This window comes from Acanthisitta chloris, unplaced genomic scaffold, assembly GCF_000695815.1.
Source record: "Acanthisitta chloris isolate BGI_N310 unplaced genomic scaffold, ASM69581v1 scaffold7525, whole genome shotgun sequence".
Classification (NCBI taxonomy): domain Eukaryota; kingdom Metazoa; phylum Chordata; class Aves; order Passeriformes; family Acanthisittidae; genus Acanthisitta; species Acanthisitta chloris.
Window position 1 is genome coordinate 47,848 of NW_008675300.1, and position 22,670 is coordinate 70,517.

Genomic DNA, 22,670 nt, shown 5'->3' on the forward strand with positions numbered 1-22,670 from the left:
GTTTTTTTTCTAAAAAGAGCTTTCATGATAAGAAGAAGCATCAATGGGGACATTTCATTGTGCTCATATAGTAAGTCAGGATGGTCACAGAAGATTCCACCGTGCATCAGTTTGGACAAGGGGTAAGAAACTCCGTTTGGTTCACACCCTACGACACCAAACCCCACAAAGTGTTTTGCTTCTCCTGAACCTCTTGCTCTGCGGCCACAGCACACTCGTCAAGGGGAGTTGTCTTTGTCAGCTCTCTCATTCCTCATGACTCGTTTTTCACTGCTCGAGCTCAGCTTGCAAGTGGTCTTTATGCTAATTTATAAATAATTCCTTATTTTATAAAGCAGATACTCTGACAATGTTTCCTCCTGAATACTCAGGAGAGTCCGGCCTATCGTCTCCTTCGGGTGTGGTGACTGGAGGTGTTGGGATGCTGATTATTGCTGTAGTGACATAAGGCTGCTCACAGTTTAGTTTAACGCACTCGTCCACTTTGGCATTTAAGCTGGAACGGCTGGAGGAAGAAACAAAAATCCATGAAGAAACAAAGCCCATGTTACCAGAAACCTCTCATGTGCCCAATTCCATCCTGCCCCATTGGAGAGCTCTAAGTGCAGAGCAGTACCATCCCATTGCCCGGCACCACAGCAGCTTGTGGTCCATGGCTATGTCCAAGGACAGGCCCCTTTCTCCCTTCCCACCATTTCAGAACTTCTCAGTCCATCACCTAAGTGTTTCTGAACAAGGGAAGCATTTGGCCAAACTTAGGATAGCCAAGTAAGTGACTTGCTATGCAGGAAAGTGGAAACTAAGGGCCAGACCCAGTGTCCTGCAGATTCCTCCATGCCATGTTTATTTAAGACCATTTTGTGATTTAAAAACATTTAGATATTAGGAGAAATTTCTTCACTGAAAGGGTTGTCAGACATTGGAACAGGTTGTCCAGGGAAGTGGTGGAATCACCACCCTTAGAAATGTTCAAAAGGTGTGTGGATGTGACACTTAGGAATGTAGTTTAGTGGTGAACCTGGTGGTGCTGGGTTAATGTTGGTCTCAGTGATTTTGGAGTTCTTTCCCAACCTTAGTGATTCTATGATTCCATGTATATTCTGTGTCCCTGGTAGTAAGGCACACCTATATGCACTAATTAAGATAGAGTCAATATGTTTGTGGAGTTGCTGCAGTATCTCAGCATCCTAAGAAGCCTGTAAAACTCAGGCTATTTCAAGGTGAGAGTGGCATTTTGTGCTTGGTTTTAGGTTGTTTTCTAGCACAAACCTGGTGCTTTCTGTTTTTACATATTTGGTGTCTGGAAGTATGGTGCAGGCAAGTCCTCTAACAGAGAAAGGATGGATCCAGGCAGAATATTTCCTGAAAAGTTAAGACACATTGGAGCTTTGTGCTGACCAGGAGGTCTCATTGCACAATAGTTGCAAAACTTCAGTAGCTAAAAGGTACTGAATTGTTCATTGAAGTGAAATCCAAACCTAGTAATTGTACAAAGGAAACTACTCACAATGTAGCTTAACAAGACAATCTCTATAGCAACTAGTAGTGAAAATGCTTCTTTTTTTTAAATGGTGGCATGTTTGAGTTCAATAGAAAACACTTTTGGGTTTCCTGAGACCTTTGCTGGGTTTTCAGAGGTGGTCTTTTGATATACCTGAAAGCCAAATGCTTTACTTGTGAGAGTACAGGGACATCCTGTAAATTATAGACTTAAACTGCACTTTCCTCACTTTAGTAGTAACTCCTCAAACTAGGAAGTACATTTTTCTTATCCATTTTATATTTTTTTATTTAGAAGAGTCTTCCTTATGACTATTACACTTAGGACTTTGGGAATCAGTTTTACTTCTCGGCTCTGCAGAAATGCAAGGAAATCTTATTTCCCTATGCTTCTGAACCAATCAGGGGCAAACAGACCTCATCCCACATGCTCATCTTGCACATCTGAATTGCACATTCATCTGTGCAAAAATTTTTCTTTGCAAAATTTTTCTTCTTATGTGTTTGCCCATGGCATATAATATTTGGTGCCCTATTTCATTTGGGGTACCTGAATGCTATTTGCTGCAAACAGTACATAGTAGTTTGTACGGAGGGTCTGAGAGGGCAGAAATGGATAGAGAAAGACTATTCTATTGTCTTAGATTAAGCTTGGAGCAAACGAAGTGCAGAATCCATTTTTGGATTACTATTGGACTCTCATGTTTAACCTCACAGCCTTTCTATACTGCCCACAGCTTGGCTATACTGATGCCATCTCTTCCCTAACGAAGCCAGGGGCTTCAGCTCTTGGTGTGCTGATGCACATGAAGTACCTGTTAGACAGAGGTGTCCTCTCTGCACATCTGATCTGGATGGTGCTGAGCTCTTGCACGCTGCCTGGCCGGCTGCCAGTGAGGGTGGTATTTGGGATGCGGTAAGTCTTTTTATGTCTTCGTGAGCAGCAAGTGCTGGTAACGCCTTGTTGAGATGAGAGAGAGGGGCTGTGGCTTGGGGGTCTATTGACTGTAGAAACCTCCATACAGCTCTCTTCATAGACTTGCTCATCCACAAACTCGTGGTTCTAGCCCAGAGGAATCCAACAAAGAGACAAAGCACACACAGAAAGATAATTAGTGTGAACATGTTAATCATGATTGTTTAAAGGCTTAAATTGACACAACTGAATAAACTGGGAAAGTTTGACAGCTTATTCTTGATTATAGTGTTTAGCCCTTATTAGCCTGGGCTGAATAGAAATACAAATGTAAACGTTGGAACAAAACGCTCAGAGATCTAAAGAAGAAAATGTTAATCCAAATTATTTTGCAAAATAGCATGTGATTTTAATGTAGTTTGCATTATAAATATCTGTATAATCTATGAAGTGCCACAAAATAGAGGATTATGTTTATTAATAAAATGCAAGAGGTGCTTATGTAAATGCTCTAAATGTCAGTTGGAAATAAATAAGATTTATTATATTGAACTATAATACAATAAAATGCATAAATATTTTTCAGATAAGTTTATAAAGCTTCCTTTTGAATTAAATGTTAGAAATCAGGACCTGAAACATGTTTTGAGGTATGCATCTATGTAAAAGAAAAATTTTCAAATAGAAGTTTTGATTAGAGAGTAGATGGTTATTTAAGAGGATCCAGAAAGTTCCTAATTACTGTAGATGGCTGCATCAAAAGCAGTTTAGAGGACTGAGCATTTGAGTTAAATTAAGTCTTTTTATTCATTCAGTCTTTGCTTAATCCCAGCATAGACAGTAGTTTTATAGGGTGGTCACAAAGATGAACCCACATTAACCCAAACAGCCAGTTTACATTGACTCAGAAGGTGATTAGGGAGCATTTTACACCAGCCACGATTTCCACATTTTCTGTGTGTGCAAAAGAGTGTGAAATAGTGCTGTTGCTTATGGCAGTGCGGGAAGGGAGGAGATGTGGCTGGGTGGGCAGGAAGAAGTCTTTATACTCATTTAAAAGTAGAAGGCCAAACAAAAAAAAGTGTGAATGTATCTTGATCTCTCCTTATAGAGAAAAATCTTCCCAGTTACTGCTGGAATTAGTCTGAATCCTGAGAATGTTTTAGGGGAATGGTTTAGAGAGCATGTTCTGGTTGTTCTGAGCTCAGTCTCACTCACACCAGATTGGTCAGCCTGCTGCATTTTTGTGTATTAGAATGAGGTAAATTATTTTTCCCCTAAAAAATGATGCACTAATTGGAAAGGTGTTGATGTTTTTCAGAATTACCATATGGTGCCAGTATAAAACATGTGAACAAAGTAAATAGAGCAACCACTCTGTCCAAGATTTGCAAAAAATAGAAATACCTTTATAGGCATATTATTTTATGTTTCCATTTCTTCTGTTCTTCTTCACTCAGATATAAGTTTATGTGAATTGAGAGTTGTTGAAGAATGCAAATTTCAAGTGATAGAAAAAGAAAGAACTTACTTGACAATGTCTTCTATAAGGCATATGTCAGTCACAATGAAGATTGTGATCACACAGTAGGCATAAAATTCAGAGAAAAAAATGACCTAATTGCCATTTTTAGATTACATTCAAGGGCTTGCAGTACATTTGCCAAGAACTCTGCTATTTTTCCGATTAAAAGTAATTTTATGCTTCCTAAAACTTTTATGGAGCAACCAACAGGAATTCAATTTGTAGGGACCATTAAAGAGCTTTATTGAGTGAACTTTTAATATAGACTGGAAACATTTTGAAACTCTATAATAGCTCCAGTTAATAGACTTGATTGTACTTATTAATTAACTGTTCTTAAATTAGCTAAAAGTAGCCTGTAAAATATAACTTTTAGTGCAATTAGTTTCATTATTAATGTAATTTTCACAGAATTCCATAACATTGCCCACTCTGCATTTCTGAAAGTGGATGAGATCTTATCCTATTGACTTTCAAGTGACAAAAAAAAAATAGAAAATATGCCTTTTCTTCATATCATCTAGACCGGTGCTTATATCACAAAGGACGGTGAGAGTCTAAGAAGGCACATCACTCTTGCTATTATACCATGAACCAGAAACTTGCCAGATTCCACATGCTGAGGGCCCAAAATTTCAAGTTCCCACTAAAATTTTAGGAATGCATGATTTGCAGACTATAACTTGGAACTGCTGCATACATTTTTGTGTTCGTATGTCATAAGAACTCAGTGCCAGTGGCAGGGCTCAACGACCAAGAAAAAAAAAAGAAAGTAAATTCTATGCAAATATAAGACACAAGATAACACTTGCTTTTTAGATTTATTCTTCAAAAAGAAATTAAAAAAAATTTAAAGTTTTACATATTCCACCATTGTAATTAGAGGAAATGTGAAACTTTCGGGGCTGAATTCAGTTCCCACCAAATGACTAGAAATTTTTTTCCATGATTTCTATGAGGATTTGACGAGACCTGTGGCTACTACTCGGGTTTTAAAATATGTTCGTAATGTTCAACTGTGGAAAAATTTTAAAGGCAGATTGCTATGATCAGGGTCTAGTACAAAATGTCTCAAAAGTGTTCCAGAAGGACTCGACCTGAATCTTGGCAAAGAAATCACATTATATTCTGAACAGGAAGCAAGATATTTTGTCCTACAGCACACTGTATAAAAATGAATACTCCCAAAGTAATAATGGAGGCATAAGCACCTGTGGGATGACATATGGCTATCTAAGTGATGTAACAAATGGGCTCTTTTATGTACAAAGAAGTGCTGTCAAAGGATAACATTAAATTACACACATACATACATCATGTTTTAATTTGCCAAAATTGATCAATTGTTATGGGAAAAATATTTGTCCTTTTTTTAGTTTGGTTGTTTTTTTGAGATAAGCAGAAAGGTTTTAACAGTGATCTCCATCAAATATAGCAGAAAAATTACTAGCTCTTTTAATGAAAATCTAAAACTAGACTATAAAGATAAGAAAAAATAGCAAATAAAATAGAATGAAGTTCCACTCTGTATACGAAGCTTAAAGAGAAATTATGTAATTTTTTACATGGAACTGGAACTTATAAAACTAGATGTAAATTTGTAAATGGTGATTTAATGGATGTTTTCTCATTTCCTTAGGAATCACATTCATGTCAGAGGCTGCAGTCAACCTGTCTCCCTGCACGAAATCCCAACATTTGCTCAGGGAAAGACTTGCTTTGACTGCACTTAGTATTGAAAGTATGAGGGCTACAAATTGCAATTTATGAACTGTCCTGAAGAAAAGTGCAAACAAGAACATCATGGTGTGTGTGAAAACCATACCAAAGGTCACATATACAGCTTGGTGATTGTGATACCATCTCACTGATGTTAGTATTTTTCACCCTAGATGGGGCTCTCATCCAGGATCTCTCTGTTATTTATATGCAGTGGGTATAATGCCGTAAAATAAGATAAAGCAGCTTTTCTTCCCAGCTAACTGCTTTAATATAAAGGCTTATTAATTAGAAGAGATAACTGAAAACATTCAAAACTAGGCTGGTGTTGGAATTCACAGGGAAACACAGCACTCTTTTCTTACCGTAGTTTTTTCCAGGCAGTGAAGCAGGTGGTGGTGCTGTGTTTCAAAGGAAGAGCCAGATTTGCCAACAAAGGCCTGTTCTTCTTCACTGGAGGACTGTTGATACATAGAACTCTGTGTTATTCTCATTTATGAACAAGAGGGCTCTTATCCAAATATTTGATCAGAACTAAGCTGGATTGTACATGGTAGCATAACTGCAATGCTTCATCTATGCAATATAACCCAAATTATTTTGCACCTGAGTTTTCTTTTGCCTGTTTTTTTAATCAAACTATTTCCTTTTCTTCCCTTGCACCTCCTTTTAAATGTTTCCATCTTAGGGCTTTTATGCATAGATGAAATAGTACAATTCACGAGTGCAATCATCATTTAAGCTTTGGATGTCAGATCACCACATGCTTAAAATTATAATCAATTTAAGTGACAGCAATTTTTTTTCCTGGGAATGTGCCTCATTTGAAGGAAATTAAACATAGCTGTCCTCCTCCAATCTTTTCATAGCACTAAAGAATTGGTAGTATTGCTGCTTACACAAAAATCCATGTCAGTGATCCCAATCTGCTTGGTTTGGAAAGCATATAGCAAATGTTACTGACACAGAATGAAAAATTAAATAGAAAGCATCCATTGTTTATTAATTGCTTTCGTAATTATTCAGTAGAAACCAAAAAAAACTAAATAGGGGAGGAAGTGGGATAATAGGAAAGATTACAATTCAACCTTGAGATATTTGAAATGTGCATGGTAATTAAGCTATTTTGTGTCTTTTTAGTTCAAATATTTGAGTTCTTTCAAGCAGAAGAGGAAATGAGGGCTCTGACTGCTCATCCTTTGTGCTAGGCAGGATGGATGGACAGACAGACACTTCCTCCTCTTCTGGCTATAGGTTAAAGCATCCGGCTGTTTAACACGTATTGAACAGAAAGGGCATAGAGGAATGAAAGCCTTCCTGTATCCCTTGGGAAATCCCAGAAAATGGCAGGGATCAAAAAACACTGTGTCTTCAGTCTTTCTCAGATGGTTACAGCTCTGAGCAGCCAAGGGCTGTCTCCCAGTGGCACAGGTCACTGTGGATCCCGGTCCCAGCTGCTGGTCCTGGTTTCCTTGGCAGGTGTAAGGTGTGAATTTGCTTTGGGTAATATTATATTTCAATGCATTTGAGGTAATCACCAAGATTCTTCTTAAACTTTCAGGGAACAACTTTTACACTGCAATAGCCCTCTGTGCAAATGGAACCCAGGAGCTGCCTCTTCCCACACCGATGATGAAACCTGGTTTTGTCACCCATGTTCTACCTATCTCAAGCCAAGCGAGATAAATCCAACCTAGCTCTTAAGAGGCAAATTCTCTGGACTTTCTTAATGAGGTCTTCTACAGGATCTAGCACTAAAAATGTGGATTACATTGAATCCATCATTTCTATGTGACCATTTCCCACATCTCTCAATACCCCATCATTGACTCTTATAAGTTTCCTTTAACAATAGTAATTGTCCAATTTATTCTTCCTTAATCTACCTCTAAAGATAGCACTGCCTAATGCCCTAAGGTGACATGCTCTGGTGATAACTAGAATAAGCTACTGCTGGGCTATCATTAAGTGGTTACTCCGGAGGTGCAGGAAACACAAACATTACCTGCTGCAGCTGGTTACTCAGCAAGCCGTTTCGTTTGCTCTGCATGTAGGCATTAGCACTCCCACTCTTTGCTGCACGAATTCGAGCAAGCCTGGCTTTCTGTGTAAATAGACAAAAGGAAGAGTGTCACTTGTACTCACATCCATTATCCTGTTTATCTAAAACTGCTAATTGGAATCAGCTTCTTATGAATACCAACATCACAGCAACTGACAGGCTGCATTACATTTGTCCTCCAGGTGGGGCAAATCACAAGTGTCTTCCCATTTAAAATGCAAATGATAGAAGTTTTTGTGTATGTGCATCAGCTAATAAGAACAATGATTTTGGGGAAGAGATTAGACAGATCAACATGAAAGTGTCTCCTGTTTTTTTGCATTGCTACAACTCTGCCACTCCTTATGCCTTGTGGGTCAGGAACATGGACATCCATCACAGCTGCCCCTGCAGTGAAAATCCTTTGAAAGGGAAATAAATGGTACCCAAAACCCCAATAATACTGCAACTCCTATGAGTGGATTTCTCAAAGCCTTGTGAGTTTTTTGAGTAGCAGAATGTGGTAGTGCTTTTGTGCTGTCTCCCAGCTAAGGTCCTGAATGCTTGCCAGGCCTTTTAAAAGCCTTCTTAGAATCATAGAATAGAATCATAGAAAAACTTGGGTTGGAAGGGATATCAAAGATCATGTAGTTCCACCCTCCTGCCATGGACAGGGATGCCACTCACTAGATCAGGTTGCTCAGGGTCCCATCCAACCTGGCCTAGAACAGAACATCTTCTGGGGCATCCACAACTTCTTTGTGCAGCCTGTTCCAGTGCTTTGCCACCTTCTGAATAAAGATGTTTTTTCCAACATCTAATCTAAGCCTGCCCTCTTTCAGTTTAAAACCATTGCCCCTTGTTCTGTCACTATCTGTCCATATAAAAAGTCCTTCTCTCTCCTTTTTACAGGGCCCCTTCAGTTACTGGAAGGCAGCAATGAGGTTTCCTCAGAGTCTTCTCTAGGCTGAATCCAGTGCTTTGCCACCTTCTGAATAAAGATGTTTTTTCCAACATCTAATCTAAGCCTGCCCTCTTTCAGTTTAAAACCATTGCCCCTTGTTCTGTCACTATCTGTCCATATAAAAAGTCCTTCTCTCTCCTTTTTACAGGGCCCCTTCAGTTACTGGAAGGCAGCAATGAGGTTTCCTCAGAGTCTTCTCTAGGCTGAACAACCTTAGCTCTCATAGCCTGTCTTCATAGGAGAGGTGCTCCAGCCCTCTGATGATCTTTGTGGCCCTCCTCTGGGCCTCCACTAACAGATCCATATCTTTCTTGTGTTGAGGAACCCAGGCCTGGACTCTAGGTGGCATCTAACGAGGGCAGAACAGAGGGGCAGAATCACCTCCCTGAACCTGCTGGCCATCCTGCTTTTGATGCAGCACAGAATGCAGTTGTCTTTCTCAGCAACAAGTGCACTCTGCCATCACTGGATCATGTCCAGCTTTTTATACACTAGAACTGCCAGATCCTTCTCTGCAGGGCTGCTCTCAGTGTCTTCTTCTCCTAGTCTGTACTCATTTCTGGCATTTCCCTGACCCAGATGCAAGCACCTTACACTTCTACTTGTTGAACTTCATGATGTTCATGGGCCCAGTCCTTGAATTTTTGCAGGTCCCCCTGGATGGTATCCCATCCTTGTGTTGTGTCAGCTGCATCATTCAACTTTGTGTCATCTGCAAACTTGCTGAGGGTGCACTCGATCTCAATGCCCACATCATTGATGAGGATATCTAAGAGCACTGGTCCAAGACAAAGTCCTGAGGGACACCACTCGTCACCTCCCTCCACCTACCTCTTTATGTCTGTTGGTATAATCAGACTTAATGCTTATCATCATTGGTCATCTAGTGTTCACAACCTGATTTTTCAGAGACTGCAGGTATCAAATTGCGGACAGAAATTTGTCAGGTGGGCCTCATTGCTTGTGAAGGTGACTTTCACCCCAGAGTAGAAAGAGGCTCATGAGTGAAACACATTTTGCACCCATTGACTTTTGTACAACAGCCAGAACCCAAAATTAGGGAAAAGCATGAAGAAAACTCTCTCTAACAATAATGGGTAGAACAGAATGTTTAATGGAATTTGTAAGGTGGCATCCTGGTTCTGTAATTTTTGTGGCTGGTTACATTTGTAAGAGGAAGTCTGAGTTTGTCTTCATGGTTAGGTTTCTGATTCTGAAACCCAAATGCTAAGCAGCATCTGGAGTTGAATGGCTGCTGAAGGACAGAAGGAGACACAGTGAAGAACTTCAAAACCTGACCTTGACAGGGATTTTCGTTTCTGATATTTACTCCATTGATATTTTTAAAAAATGGAGTATTTTCTCCTTTCCCCCAATTTTTGTGACATTAAATGTCAGCATTAAGTAACTGAGAATCCCTGAACATTTATAGAGGGAAGCAGTCTGGTCACTGCAGCCACCAGTTCTCTCTGGCATGATTAAGAATTTAACTGACTGTGAAGAATGATTCAATATGGGGCTTCTTTGCACTCACAGCCTCAAACTCACAGCTCTTCTCAACAGCAAGCCAAGAAATTCATGACAGCTGATAGCAAATGTGGCTAGAATCTGACTTATATGTCATGCATTTATTATCTTTTAATTGTTCTGAAAGAAAATAAGGTAATGCTCTGCATGTATGTATTGCTGAGCCAAATAGCTCACATGAGAAGCTGTTGACTGATTCTGTGATATACTGGCCATTTTAGAATGAGACATTGGATTTTCACCTTCCTTAGTGCACACAGCCTTTCCAGCAATGCAGTTAATGCATCTTATTCTAGTGGTAAGGATAAAAGATTCCAAACGACTTCACCTGGGATCACCAGGAGCAACCAGTGGGGCAACAGTTCACAGCACCCGCTCTCCTGGCTCACGTGGCCTCTTTGAGCACATCCAAGGCTACCAGCAGGTTTAGGTCTCAGTCCTCAGGGCTAGCAATTAAAAATACCTTTGGACAGGCAGAAAATAGGTTATTTTCAAGGTGGAGCTCCTGAGATGCAACCCCAGCATGCTGGGGTGAAGGCTGGGGGAAGAGCATTAACTGCACCACAGAATAGTCATGGGTTGGGACATGTGCACTGGGTTATGTTAATAAATATATTAAAGGTCTCTCTTAGTGCTCCTGTTTAACCTTAGGAGCTCGAAATGCTTTGGAAATGCCTTTGCAGGGTGCAACTTAGAGTCCCTTAAACAAGTGATTTCAGTCACAAGTGTTTTAGCTGTGGTACTTTTCAGTCTGCTCTTTATACAGGGAGATTCACTAGATTTAATGAACAGACATTTTACATACATTAGTTCTGCTTTTCCTTTTAGCATGACTATTCATTTTCGCTTCAGTGATTGAAGCAATAATTATAGTGCAGCACCGTTTAATAAAGAAATATGAAAAACATAACAGTCCATCACACTATCTTAATATATCAATGTGCTATGACACATATAATATGAAGGTTGTACTTTTTATGTGAAGATTTAAAATTGCTTTGCAAATATGAATTTATTGCATCTGAGAAAGCTTTTGTAAGCTAGAAAGTAATAGCTTACATCTTTCTAGCTGAGACTCATTCAGATGGCCTGGATTTACCAAAGAGAAGACAGTAAATCTATTACCAAGACAGGAACCAGATATTGTGGCTTCCATGTTTATACTTCAGCTTACAGAAAATACTCCTAAAACTGGAGGTGTTTACAAATCTGTTATAGTGATAAGATTTATTTTCAGTCTTCTGCCTGATTTATATCAGAGCCTGTAGCGTGAGCAGTCTAGTGACTCCTCATATTTCCTATCAAGGAATCATTTAAACTTCATGTCATCCACAGGATTTTAAGGGCTGTGAGCTGGGGATTGAATTCCCATGAAAGGCACCAAAATGATGTGGTGACATCAGGAAAACTGTGATTACAGAAGAACTGCATTTTCCTGTAGTCTGCATTTTCTGTCATGTATAACAGAAAGGGAGAGATAACTGCCCCTTTCAACCACTGCAAAGCCCTTCCTAACTCTCCTCTTTCATGGAATATCTGGCAAAAAAAAAAGAAAAGAAAGGATTAAGTACTGCAGTAGATGATCTCTTTGCTGTGAGGTTTTTCTCTGTTAGTCACTGAATGTGAAACTTTGATTTTGGTAATTTTTACATGGTCTAGGACTAAACCAATGTACCTGAAATACAGTTCTTTTAAAGATTCTGATGAAATTCCACAATAATCATCTCATCTGCAATTTCCTAAAGAAATTGATAATCAGCTCTAATTCTTACCACATTCCATTTATTTGCACTGAACTTCTTTGAATGCATCTCTTTTTTTCTTTTTCTAGCTTCAAATTTTAAAACTTAGAGGTGGATCCTTGCGTATGGCTGCATTCAAGGAATTCACTCTTATTTAACAACAGTTAGCTCTGTCAGTTTTAGAAACATAAACATTTATTTTCACAAGGTTTTAAGCAGTGCTAAAAGTAGCACTGTGGGGTATTTACAACATCCAGCTTTTAACACTCAGATGCTCTCAGCTGTCCAGCTATTTTAAGAGAGATTTTATCAGGAACACTTTAGGGCAGGGCTTACTGCAGTACTGGGAATCATTTTTGGCAAGAGCCTCTTCAACTTGCTATGCAAGAAGCCTGGGTAGCCTAGGTAATTTAGTTCTTAGATAGCTCCTGTTGTCTCCTGCTGCTCTCCAGACTACATAACTATCTTACTATAAAAACTCAAAAGTTACTAATTACTTACCTTATGGTTATTATTGTTTAATGATTTTGTATATTTAAAATACTAAAATTCCTTCAGAGTCATTCTGTGTGCACTGGTTTTGGTCAGGACAGAGCTGGTTTTCTTCACAGTAGTTGATGTGGAGCTGGTTTTGGATTTGTACTGAAAACAGTGTTGATAATTCAGGGATGTTTTAGTTACTGCTGCATAGTGCTCATGTAGAGTCAAAGCCTTTTCTGCTCCTCAGACTGCCCTGCTGAGGAGGCTGGAGGTGGATAAGCAGTTGGGGGGGACAAATGACAGATGACTCCTGCTGACCAGAAGGATATTCCATACCATAAGACATCATGCTAAGAAATAAAGCTGGAGGATGGTGGAGACTGGCAGAGGCTGCCCTTGCTCTGGGACAGGCTTGGTGCTGAGTAATCGTTTTCTTTTGCATCACTTTTTTTTCCTTGCATTTGTTTTTGCCACTCCCTTTCTGCTGGTTTATTTCCCTTACTTTTAAAAAAGACTAAGCTGTCTTTATCCTCATCCACAAATTTTTTCACTTTTACCCCTCTGATTTTCACTCCATCCCTCTGGGGAGGAGAGATTGAACAGCCAGTTGGTGTTTATCTGCTTGCCCAGGCTAAACCACAACACTGTGGCTGCTAGAGTAAGGGCCAAAATTGTAAAAAAAAAACCCAGTTATTTTTTTATATATGTTTTTTTGCTTAGTCTTTCATAACTCCATCGTGTGTGTTTGTTTATAAGTGAAAAATCAAGCACACATTTTATGCACTGATTTTCTAATTTTCTGTAATTGTAAATAATTGACTTCATATTAGCTGACAATTATAGGACATTGACATGTAGTAGAGAAGAAAATGCTGTTTACTTTGGTACATTTGCATATGGAATTAAATAAGGGTTCATATAGTTCTTGAGTTGTGCCAAACTATTGCTCAGTAAACATGAGTTCTACATGCTTTTTTGCTAAATTCAGAAATCTTGGGTAAGTTATTGTTCAGTATGTCTCTGCAGCCCCACTGAGATCAATAGCCTGTCTCATATAAGGAAGTCATAATGGCTAGCAGGGTTCCCTACTGCAAACATTCAGCTCTAGACTGCCAGTTGCAGTTGTTATTGCAGTTTATCCTAGAGATATTTATAATTAGCTAGTAACTAATTATTCATAACTTGACAGATAAAAGCATCATGTACAATCAATAAATAATAAACCAAGCCAATCTTCAGGATATATTTTGCTATGTGAAAGCAGAAGACTATATTCACATAAAAGATTCAGGTTGAATTTTATGTCTAAAGTCAGGTTTTGGAGGTGGTGAGAGTTGTTAGGGTGTTCTATTGAGGCACCATGCAAAGCCACTCTAGGGAGAAAGTGCTTGGGCAAGTAAAATTAAGGATCCTTCATTTACAGGGCAGACATAGCTGCATTTAACACTTGCTGGCTGAGAGAACACAAGGCTCTTGCCTTCCCAAGATACAGAAAAATAGATGTATAGAAAACAGGGAAGGCATCTAATAAGCAACGCTTTATTATAAAGAGGATGTTATAATCACAAGAGCTGCTGCAGTATGCTGAGATGGACCTTGGTGTCCAAGCTTCCACTGAGTGGCCAGAGACCCATTTCAAGAGGGCATCTGTGCCTCCTCCTTTTCTTCTCCTGTTTCTTCACTGGGCTGGTAGTCATCCCAGTGAATATGACACTGTGAGGGTCCTGACAAATCTTAGCCCTTGCTGCCTATTAAATACAGAATAGAAAATTGTACCCAAGATTGCCTAAACTTTTCTTTTTCCTTTCCCATCCTTTTCTTCCCTTTATCCTTTCCTGATCTTTTGTTGTCATTATACATGACCAGTTACAACACATCTGTCATTAACTTTGCCACCTGAAGGCACTGATAGGCAAGAAAAATAACTTGGCCTCTTGAAGTTGTCTCTAGCTGAGAAAAGCTCCACAAATAGCATTCTTCAAAACTGTCTCAGTAGTGTTAAATCTTCTTGAGAAAAAGGCACAGTAAAGACTACAGGGCATAATTAGTTTTGCCCTGAATTCCAGTGTCTATTTTGGATTATTTATTCATCTGTTGTCAGGATAGGCCAGATCCTTGGACCTTATTATCTGATAGAAGACGATGTTCTGATAAGCACAGATGATTTTTCTTTAGTATTTGTTTTCCTCTCTGGTTTTGTTTATATTGATTGCAAGGAGCTCCCTGTACTGCAGCAGAAAGTTGGCCTCTCCTGCCGACATTGGCTGTATTACAAAGTGGGATTTCATAGTAATTATAACAATGCATTTCCATGACTGGAAGCAGGAGCTTCCTTTAAAATGCATTGGTATATAAATAGAATTCTTTCTTCCATCTTCTCCTGAGCATAAAAGTGCATCATCTTTTTGCCATAAAGAAACAAGTGGAATTGTTTAATCTTGGGTAACTGTTCAAAACTTAGCAAATGCATATATTCTTCAAGAGTCCTTATATAAGAGATGAAATTTTTCTGCTGAAAATTGCAAGTGCTCCTGGGACTAGGTTTCAGCTCTTCAGCAAAGAACTTTCTCTTGGGTTTCCTTCCACCTCAAATATTTTGCCATTTCTAAAGCCAATTAAACTTCTGTATGAGATATTGATAGAGCTACACAACAAACATACAACTGTCTCAGTCTGATGGAAGCTGTTGTAGCCAGCAGGAGGTACCATTGCCTGCAGGGATTTGTGCTCTGCTTCATGAAACAGCACCTTCCTTCAAGCTTATGTTCTTCAGACTTAGAGAACAGAAATAAGTTTGGAGCCTAGGGAAACATTTATTTTAGAAAACTGTGTAAAGCTTCTCTTGTATTGAATAAAGAAGGAATTTCGGATTTCAATAATCTGACTTTTTGCTTGAATATTCTTATACAATGCAATAGAAACCCCCTGTGAAATGCAAGGCTATATTTCATAGCTAAATATGGACTATACAATACTCATGAAGTGCTTTTTGTTGATTTTTTTTTTAGTCCATCAGAGCAATATTCAGTTCAACATCTCAGTCAATTTAGATTGAGAGAGATTAGGTTTGGAATAGGAGATAGCAATGAAATACACATCCATTGCTAAGTTAATCAGACCTCAAAGTCATTTTCTCCAAAGCAAAAAGGGCATAAGCACAGTCAGAGGAGATCTCTCATTCTTACTGTTGGCATTGTTGTGGGGAGCAGAGGAAAAGATGCTTGGCAGGATTGCCATTCATCACTTCATGTTCCTGTTTGAAACATACAATGAGCTCACTGTTTTGCAAGGAGAAAAAGTCAGCTATTAACTAAAGCAGTTTCTATTCAGGAAGAGCTTATGGGGAATAGCAGCCAGTCTGCCAATCTAATTTTTGCAAGGTATTTTCTAGTGTCCATCTCTTTTTCACTGGCAAATTGTGCTGGTTTTGGCTGGGGTAGCGTTAAGTTTCTTCACAGTAGCTAGTATGTAACTATGTTTTTTACCCTTTCAGTTCTCTTCCCAATCCTGCTACTGGGGGAGCAAGTGAGCAGCTGCACAGTGCTTGGCTGCTGTCTGGGGTTAAACCACAACACAAATGTAAAGCAGGCATAGAAAACTCTGTTTTGTGGCATGCAGAAAGAGACAGTTTCTATATGAAGTAAGGCTGATTGTGTCTGCAGTTATTAGCAAAGATCAAAATGGGCACACTGATTGCTGGGATCAAGCAGATCTATTACCCGTGACTGGCACAATGTTCAGAGGCACAGTAATGAACACTGTGTCCTGGCTGAGATGTACAGTTGTTTTTCTGCTGCCACTACACAAACAGAAGTAGAAAAGTTCTTGATAAAAACAGCACAGTGTAAAAGTGACACGATGTCCCAGCTTAGGCATAGGAAACAGCTAAAACTAGGTTGTGGGACAAAACAGCATGCAAAAGTGTGGATAGAATTAGTAGGTAGATAAGGTAAAGTATTTGGATCACTGAAGCAGTGTATATTTGAAATTGTGTTTCTAGAAAGGTATGACATTCCTGTGATATGCCTGTTTTCTTTTATAGCCATTTTCCTCATCTGACAGCATTTTTACAAGATGTGGCCATTAAAGAATGCTGTATCTTCAGCCTGGGCCTATGACTTTCTTGGGCATGTACCACTTTCTCCTGATTTTAAGACACACTTAGAATGGTATCACTGCAAACATTTACTTCACTTCTTTTTCTTATGAAGAAATCAGGAAAGGAAACCAGAAAGAAACACACAACATTTTGTATCTTTAAACCTGGTGCTGCTGTTGATATGAAGCAGATGCAGCCTGCAGCTGCCTGTTCCCCGGTCTATATATGCAGACCCCAGCCATGATCTGCTTGCACACTTCTGACAGCAATGATCCTGCTCTCTCCGGATCTCGGGAGATTCAGGACCTCTGAAGACCACAAAAAGCTCAAGTGGTGACCCCTCAGCCTTGCAATCATGCATCCAAGGTCTTCTGATGCCATGTGCAAAAGGATCATAGGTAATGCATCTTGGCTCCCTCACCAGGGATTTCAGGTGACCATGGAGGCTCTCTGAGCTCCCTGGCATTACGAGGTTTGGAGGAGTGAATTGGGACTGCATTGACAGTGATGTGGAGATGAAGGTGACTGTCCAGGCTTGGCTACATCACTCCAGGTAAATACTTCTTCCTGGCTCCTGTCCTTGTCTATATGGGTCAGGAAGGGAAACAGTCTTCTTGCAGAGCCAGCGGATATTTTAGTGAGAGACTCAGCATACCAAGGAAGCTGGAAAAACAGACTTTTGTTTTCATTTTTCCTGATTGAGCTGTTTATCTGAAGCCTTTTAAGCAATGTTGAGCTGAGGAGACAAGTTCCCCAATAATCAGATTCCTCCAGAGACTGAACCTGGAACTTAAACTGAACCTGGATTAATGAAGCAAGCTGTTAGCAGAGATGTTAGAAATTATTAGGTTTGGGGGCTTAGTTTTTTTGCTTGTTTGTTTGTTTCTCAGAAGACTGTGATAGAAGGTCTTCCTGAAAAAACACAGAAGAATCTTCAGTGGGTGGGACTGCAGCTGTTGCCTGAAAATACTAGATCTAGTCTAACAAGTAGGATGAATTGCTGCAATAATAGATCTGTACATTTTGACAGAAAAGACAAATGAACTGGTTTTGGTTTTTTCTCTCACTAAAAATAATGCAGTATTTGTATATAGGACATGGACTAGGCATGTAGCACATACATATAGTGGTTCTTCTGCTAGACAGACAGACAGCATATAGAGGGTCATATTTTATCTATTCCTTAACAACATAAGATGGAAAAATTAGAAGCTCACCTTTTGTGCTCTGCGCTTGTCTGCTCGTTGATTCTGGTGGTAGATTCGGCTGAAGTTGGAGACAATTACAGGCACTGGCAGAGCAATGACCAAGACCCCACTCAGGGAGCATATTGAACCAAAAATCTTGCCAGCTATTGTCTTTGGCACCATGTCGCCATACCTGGGTTAAAGAAAACAAAACTCTTAGTAAAGGCAGAATGTCTTCTAATGATTGAATTTCAAGATGATTCATTGCACAATAGGTTTTACTTCTCTTTCAAATATTTGCTGCACGTAAATAATTCTTTATACACATATACATACATATACATCATGCCCATTGTTGTGCACATGTAACTTTAATTTGAAGCTAATTTTGGGTCTCCTGTCTGTCAAACTGTGGGCACGTAAATCACATGCTTTACCTGCTCTAGTCTTCCCAGGCTGCCTCTATTGCAATGGAGACAAAATGACCTTGGTAAGGAAAAAAAAATCAGTGTTGAATTTCAGTCCTTACTGTCTGCTTGTTGGAAGAACTCATGACTTTCCGTTGGCAAGATCCTAAGAGAGACCACTTGGTAAATTAGGTGCCAAGCAGAAGAATCTGTTGTCTCACTTAAGCTGATATAGTACTTTCATTTAGGAGGGTGATGCACTTTTGCAACAGGTTGCCCACAAGATTGTGGATTTTCTATTCTCAGAGATTTTCAACACTTGGCTAGACAGAAGCATGGCTGACCTAACTTTTTGAGCTGAGCTCCAGAGGTTCATTCTATGGTCTAGGTATAAGCAAATATGGAAAACTCAAGCCACAAGCAAGAAACCAAACAAATTCTAACTGCAAATCCTGGCAGTGCTCAGAATTACTAGAGCTACCACCTTTCTTTGTGATATTGGATATTGTTTTGTCCAGGAACTAAGAACATGGTGCTACTGAAGTATGTAAAAGCACTCCAGTTACAGCTTATTAAGAGATATCACCTCTTTGCATTTTGCCATATTCTATAGGGGACAAGTATGTAATTACATACAACAGACTTTAATAAAAGGATAAATTACTTCCAAGTACCACTGGATTTTAAGTTGTAGCTTGTGAGTTTAGCATGCTCATGAGCAGGGAGATAGCACATTCCATATTACAAAGAATTTATAAACTGTTAACACAAGAAAAGGTAAGAAATAAAACTGCAGGAGGGACAGCATTTGAAAAATATTATCTGGAAAATAAAACCTGTTTCTTCAGAAGCAGGAATTAATAATAATGAAGAAGGGAGAAATTTCCAAGTCTCATGGTCCAAACTGTGCACCTAATCCAAGAAGGAGGGCATAAAAGGGTGACAGTATCGGATGATGGAGAAGCTGTATGAAGTTAGAGGACACCTTCTAGCAGTGAGAGCTCAGCACATGTCAAAAGGAGGATATGTATCACCTTGTAGGTGAAGATGAATGGTTTGCTTTTTGTAAGAGAAGGGAGAAATTTCCAAGTCTCATGGTCCAAACTGTGCACCTAATCCAAGAAGGAGGGCATAAAAGGGTGACAGTATCGGATGATGGAGAAGCTGTATGAAGTTAGAGGACACCTTCTAGCAGTGAGAGCTCAGCACATGTCAAAAGGAGGATATGTATCACCTTGTAGGTGAAGATGAATGGTTTGCTTTTTGTAAGATAAGAGGAAAGTGTTTAACATAAATATTCAAATAAGTTGTCATCCAGGCAGATATAATATAGATGACCAAGTCTTAGACTATTGACATAGATTATGTTGTGTAAAATAAATGTTTAGTTGCTTTACCAAGCATGCCGAAGTGTGAAATAGTCACAGGAAAAAAACCATTAATATTGCTGCCGATAAACCCCCACACTCACTCAGAATTTGAATGAGATTAGTTCCTCATTTGTAACATGCAGGAATGGATAAAAAATGCATAATTTATTAGAATCCATCTTTTTAATTAATAATATATTTGGCCTTAATTACAAGATATATAAAACTGGAAAAATACTAGAAGGAGAATAATGTTTTCCTTCATATCAACATTTGTACCTCAGAACATAGGCATTTTTGGTGCTTGTCTCTTCCTAAAGCTGAAACTATCAACTGTCAGGAGTGATGCATGCCCAGTTGTTCTTTCCTTTGGGAAAGGAAGTGGATAAATGACCTTTCAAGGTCTCTTTGACAAATAGAATCCCCAACACCTTACTAACCCCATTTTTTTTCCAGCAGAATGATAGGAAAAGCAATGGGCATGGGCCCCATGGGTAGCAAGTTTCGGGAAGAAGTCCTAGGGTCAAATCACTGATAATCATTGCTGGTTTATAGTATTCATTACTGTTTTACTTCATTCTTACAGTTACAATCCAAGTATTTTCTTAAATGGAGTTAAACTCTATCAACAGAAAGCTACAAAAAAGGCACACCTGACACAACCAGATTTTGAAATGCAAAATTTACACACTCCCAGTACAAGCTCTCTTAAGTTAGGTATCTTAAATTAGATTCCTAAGCCTATATTTAGATGTTTATCACTTGAAATGCTAAATTGCTGAACCTCCATAAGCTTATATTGTCACCAATGGCTGCTGTGGGTGGAGGCATTGCTGGTTCCAATTAATTTGGTCTGAAGTTGCTCAGAGATCGAGTTCAACCTGCTGATAATGTGACACTATAATTATGTGAATCAAGTGCAGACTGAGGCTTTAGGAGTTGTGACAGGAACTATTAGCTGATGCATCTATCAGTGGATCCAGTATTTCAGTATTTACATGTGGATCTACCTACTGGCAGATGCCTTTTCACAATATTTCAGTGTTACAGAGCAAACAAAAAAAAATAGGATTATTTGACACATGGAGCTATTTTACAAAGCTTTTCATACCTTCTGGACAAAATCACAGGCAGATGGATATACTGGTTATTTTAAAATCCCTTGCTTTTGGTAATTTCTCTGTTTCAGCTTGCATAAGTTGTAACACATTTTCCAAAGGTAATGTTGCTTGTCCATTGTTTAGAGCTAATAATATCTATCACATCATTAATAATTCTTACCGAATTAGTTTTTCTCCTGTTGCTAAACACTGTATTTAAATAAAATCATGATCAGGAAAAATTACTTCAAAGAAATTAACTTTCCTGCACAGTGTGAGAAACCTATTTGCTTACTTTTGTGACAAAACAGAGTTTTTGCTACATTTACCATGGTTAGCCTTGCTCTCCTGTGGGACAGTGACACAGAGTTTATAGTGTAGGCATGACCAGAATTGTCAATGAAGTTCCTCCTCCTGTGTTAAACATTATCTACAGTTGTGCCTCATATATCACTGAACGCCACCAAAGAAAGTGGATGACATAAAATGAAGGTAAAATTCCTTCCTTTACCCCACCTGCAATTCATTTATTCCTTGGCAAGTCTAAACTAAAAAAGAATATAACTCCATTTTCAGATGGCAGGGAAGATTTGTGGTGCTTGTATTTCAAAGTGGAAAAATTATACTTGATCTCTAAAACAAATTCAAATTCTGCAGAAAATCTGATTTCTTCAGTCGTAGAGACATCACAAATGTGGAATCTTATTAAGCAATTTCCATGGAGTCTCTTTTCAAAAGGGAACTATTTCAAGGATTTATCTAGTGCTACTCAGCTTGTCTCACTGCTCTTCAGGCTGGAACTGCAAACATATTATCCTGTATTTCTTTTTATTTTTTTTCCTAGTTGCAGTCTTTTCATAGCTTTGTATATAGTCTGTTCCACATATGTCTATTATTGTGGCCAAAGCTCAAGCCAGACTTTGGGCTTTTATTATTTGAACTGACAATATAATTTTGTGATGTCAAATGTGCCATCCCAATATTTTATGCTCTGGATGAGAGAAGAAAAAGAGGTGTCATACTGATCCCTCATATCAGTCAGGTGCATTCTACTTCAGTAGCCAAAAAGGGAAGGGAAAAGGCTATGACAAACTAGATGTGTCAGTCAAGTTTGATCAAATCACAATTCAGAAATGACATGATCAAACTAATGCCTAGGTTTCACTAGCTGTAGTCCAGACAGGCCAAACATATGCTGTTGCTTGTAGCCCATGGATATCTGTTTGCTAAGTGACATTGTACAGGCATGGATGAATAGATGGATTGGATGGGTGGATTTAAAGGCATGTATGATTGTCTTGGTTGTTTGTATTCCACAGTGACAGACTACTTTTGCATATTTGACTCCTTGCTGCAAAGCAAGACAGCAAGCCAGTGGATTCCTTCTGTTTGAAAATACTGAATCTTTCAGAGCATTGATGTGAATAATATGGGTGTGATTGTAGCACTTTGCATGACAGATTGAGGGGCATGAAGTGGCTTGAGCAGGGAGCTTGGATCAGATGACCCTCTGTGGTTTCTTCCAACCTGACCAATTCTGTGATTCTGTGAAATGCAGCTCGAATTACACACAGAAGGCTGAGCTGTTGTAGGAGCTTGAGAAACATGAATGTATTTGGGTTTACAAATGCTCAATCTGTAATCTCAGCATTGCCACGTCAGAGTTTACCTGTGGACATCCACCTGTCATGGTAATACTGCTTTTCTAACTGATGAGTGGAGCATGTCTGATGTTGCATACCCATAATTCATGAAATCTCAGACAACACAAGCTGTATTTGCAGCATCAGCAGCTATTTATCTTATTCCAAAATCTAATGAAAACCAGATTTTGGTGGCTCTAATATGGAATATTTCCTAAGTTGAAGGTCTGAATTATCACTGAAATGAATCATGCTTTTTGGCCATTTTCCTTGATGTGAGCAGAGAAGGTATTTTCTTTAAAAATCTTAATAAATGAGAGAGACAATACAGCTTATTTTAACTTCTGTTTGATTGTTAGAACACAACACTAATTTTTTTCCAAGTGAAAAGTAAGCGTGTTGTGGAGGTTAAAATAAGTAATGACATAAATTGTAATTTAGCAATATATT

The 22,670-nt window shown here is 38.9% G+C and overlaps 1 protein-coding gene across 1 annotated transcript; it reads right to left on the minus strand.

Annotated features, from left to right (window-relative positions):
* Window positions 1–2: 2 nt before the first annotated feature.
* On the minus strand, window positions 3–17,888 carry KCND2 (potassium voltage-gated channel, Shal-related subfamily, member 2). Its single transcript, XM_009075688.1, has 5 exons — window positions 17,731–17,888; window positions 7,666–7,764; window positions 6,026–6,121; window positions 2,316–2,563; window positions 3–505 (listed from the first exon to the last, which is right to left on the minus strand). The coding sequence occupies exons 1-5, from the start codon at window positions 17,881–17,883 to the stop codon at window positions 328–330; spliced, it is 774 nt and encodes a 257-aa protein (XP_009073936.1). The 5' UTR covers window positions 17,884–17,888; the 3' UTR covers window positions 3–327.
* Between the last annotated feature and the right edge of the window lie 4,782 nt (window positions 17,889–22,670).

Excerpts from the sequence above, each read along its gene's own strand:
- KCND2 (XM_009075688.1), bottom strand. The coding sequence starts at position 17,883 with ATGGTGCCAAAGACAATAGCTGGCAAGATTTTTGGTTCAATATGCTCC. Across the intron at positions 2,564-6,025 it reads ACTGCCTGGAAAAAACTACG|AACCACGAGTTTGTGGATGA; the intron begins GTAAGAAAAGAG and ends CCTCTGGGCTAG. Across the intron at positions 506-2,315 it reads AGGACACCTCTGTCTAACAG|CCGTTCCAGCTTAAATGCCA; the intron begins GTACTTCATGTG and ends TTCTTCCTCCAG.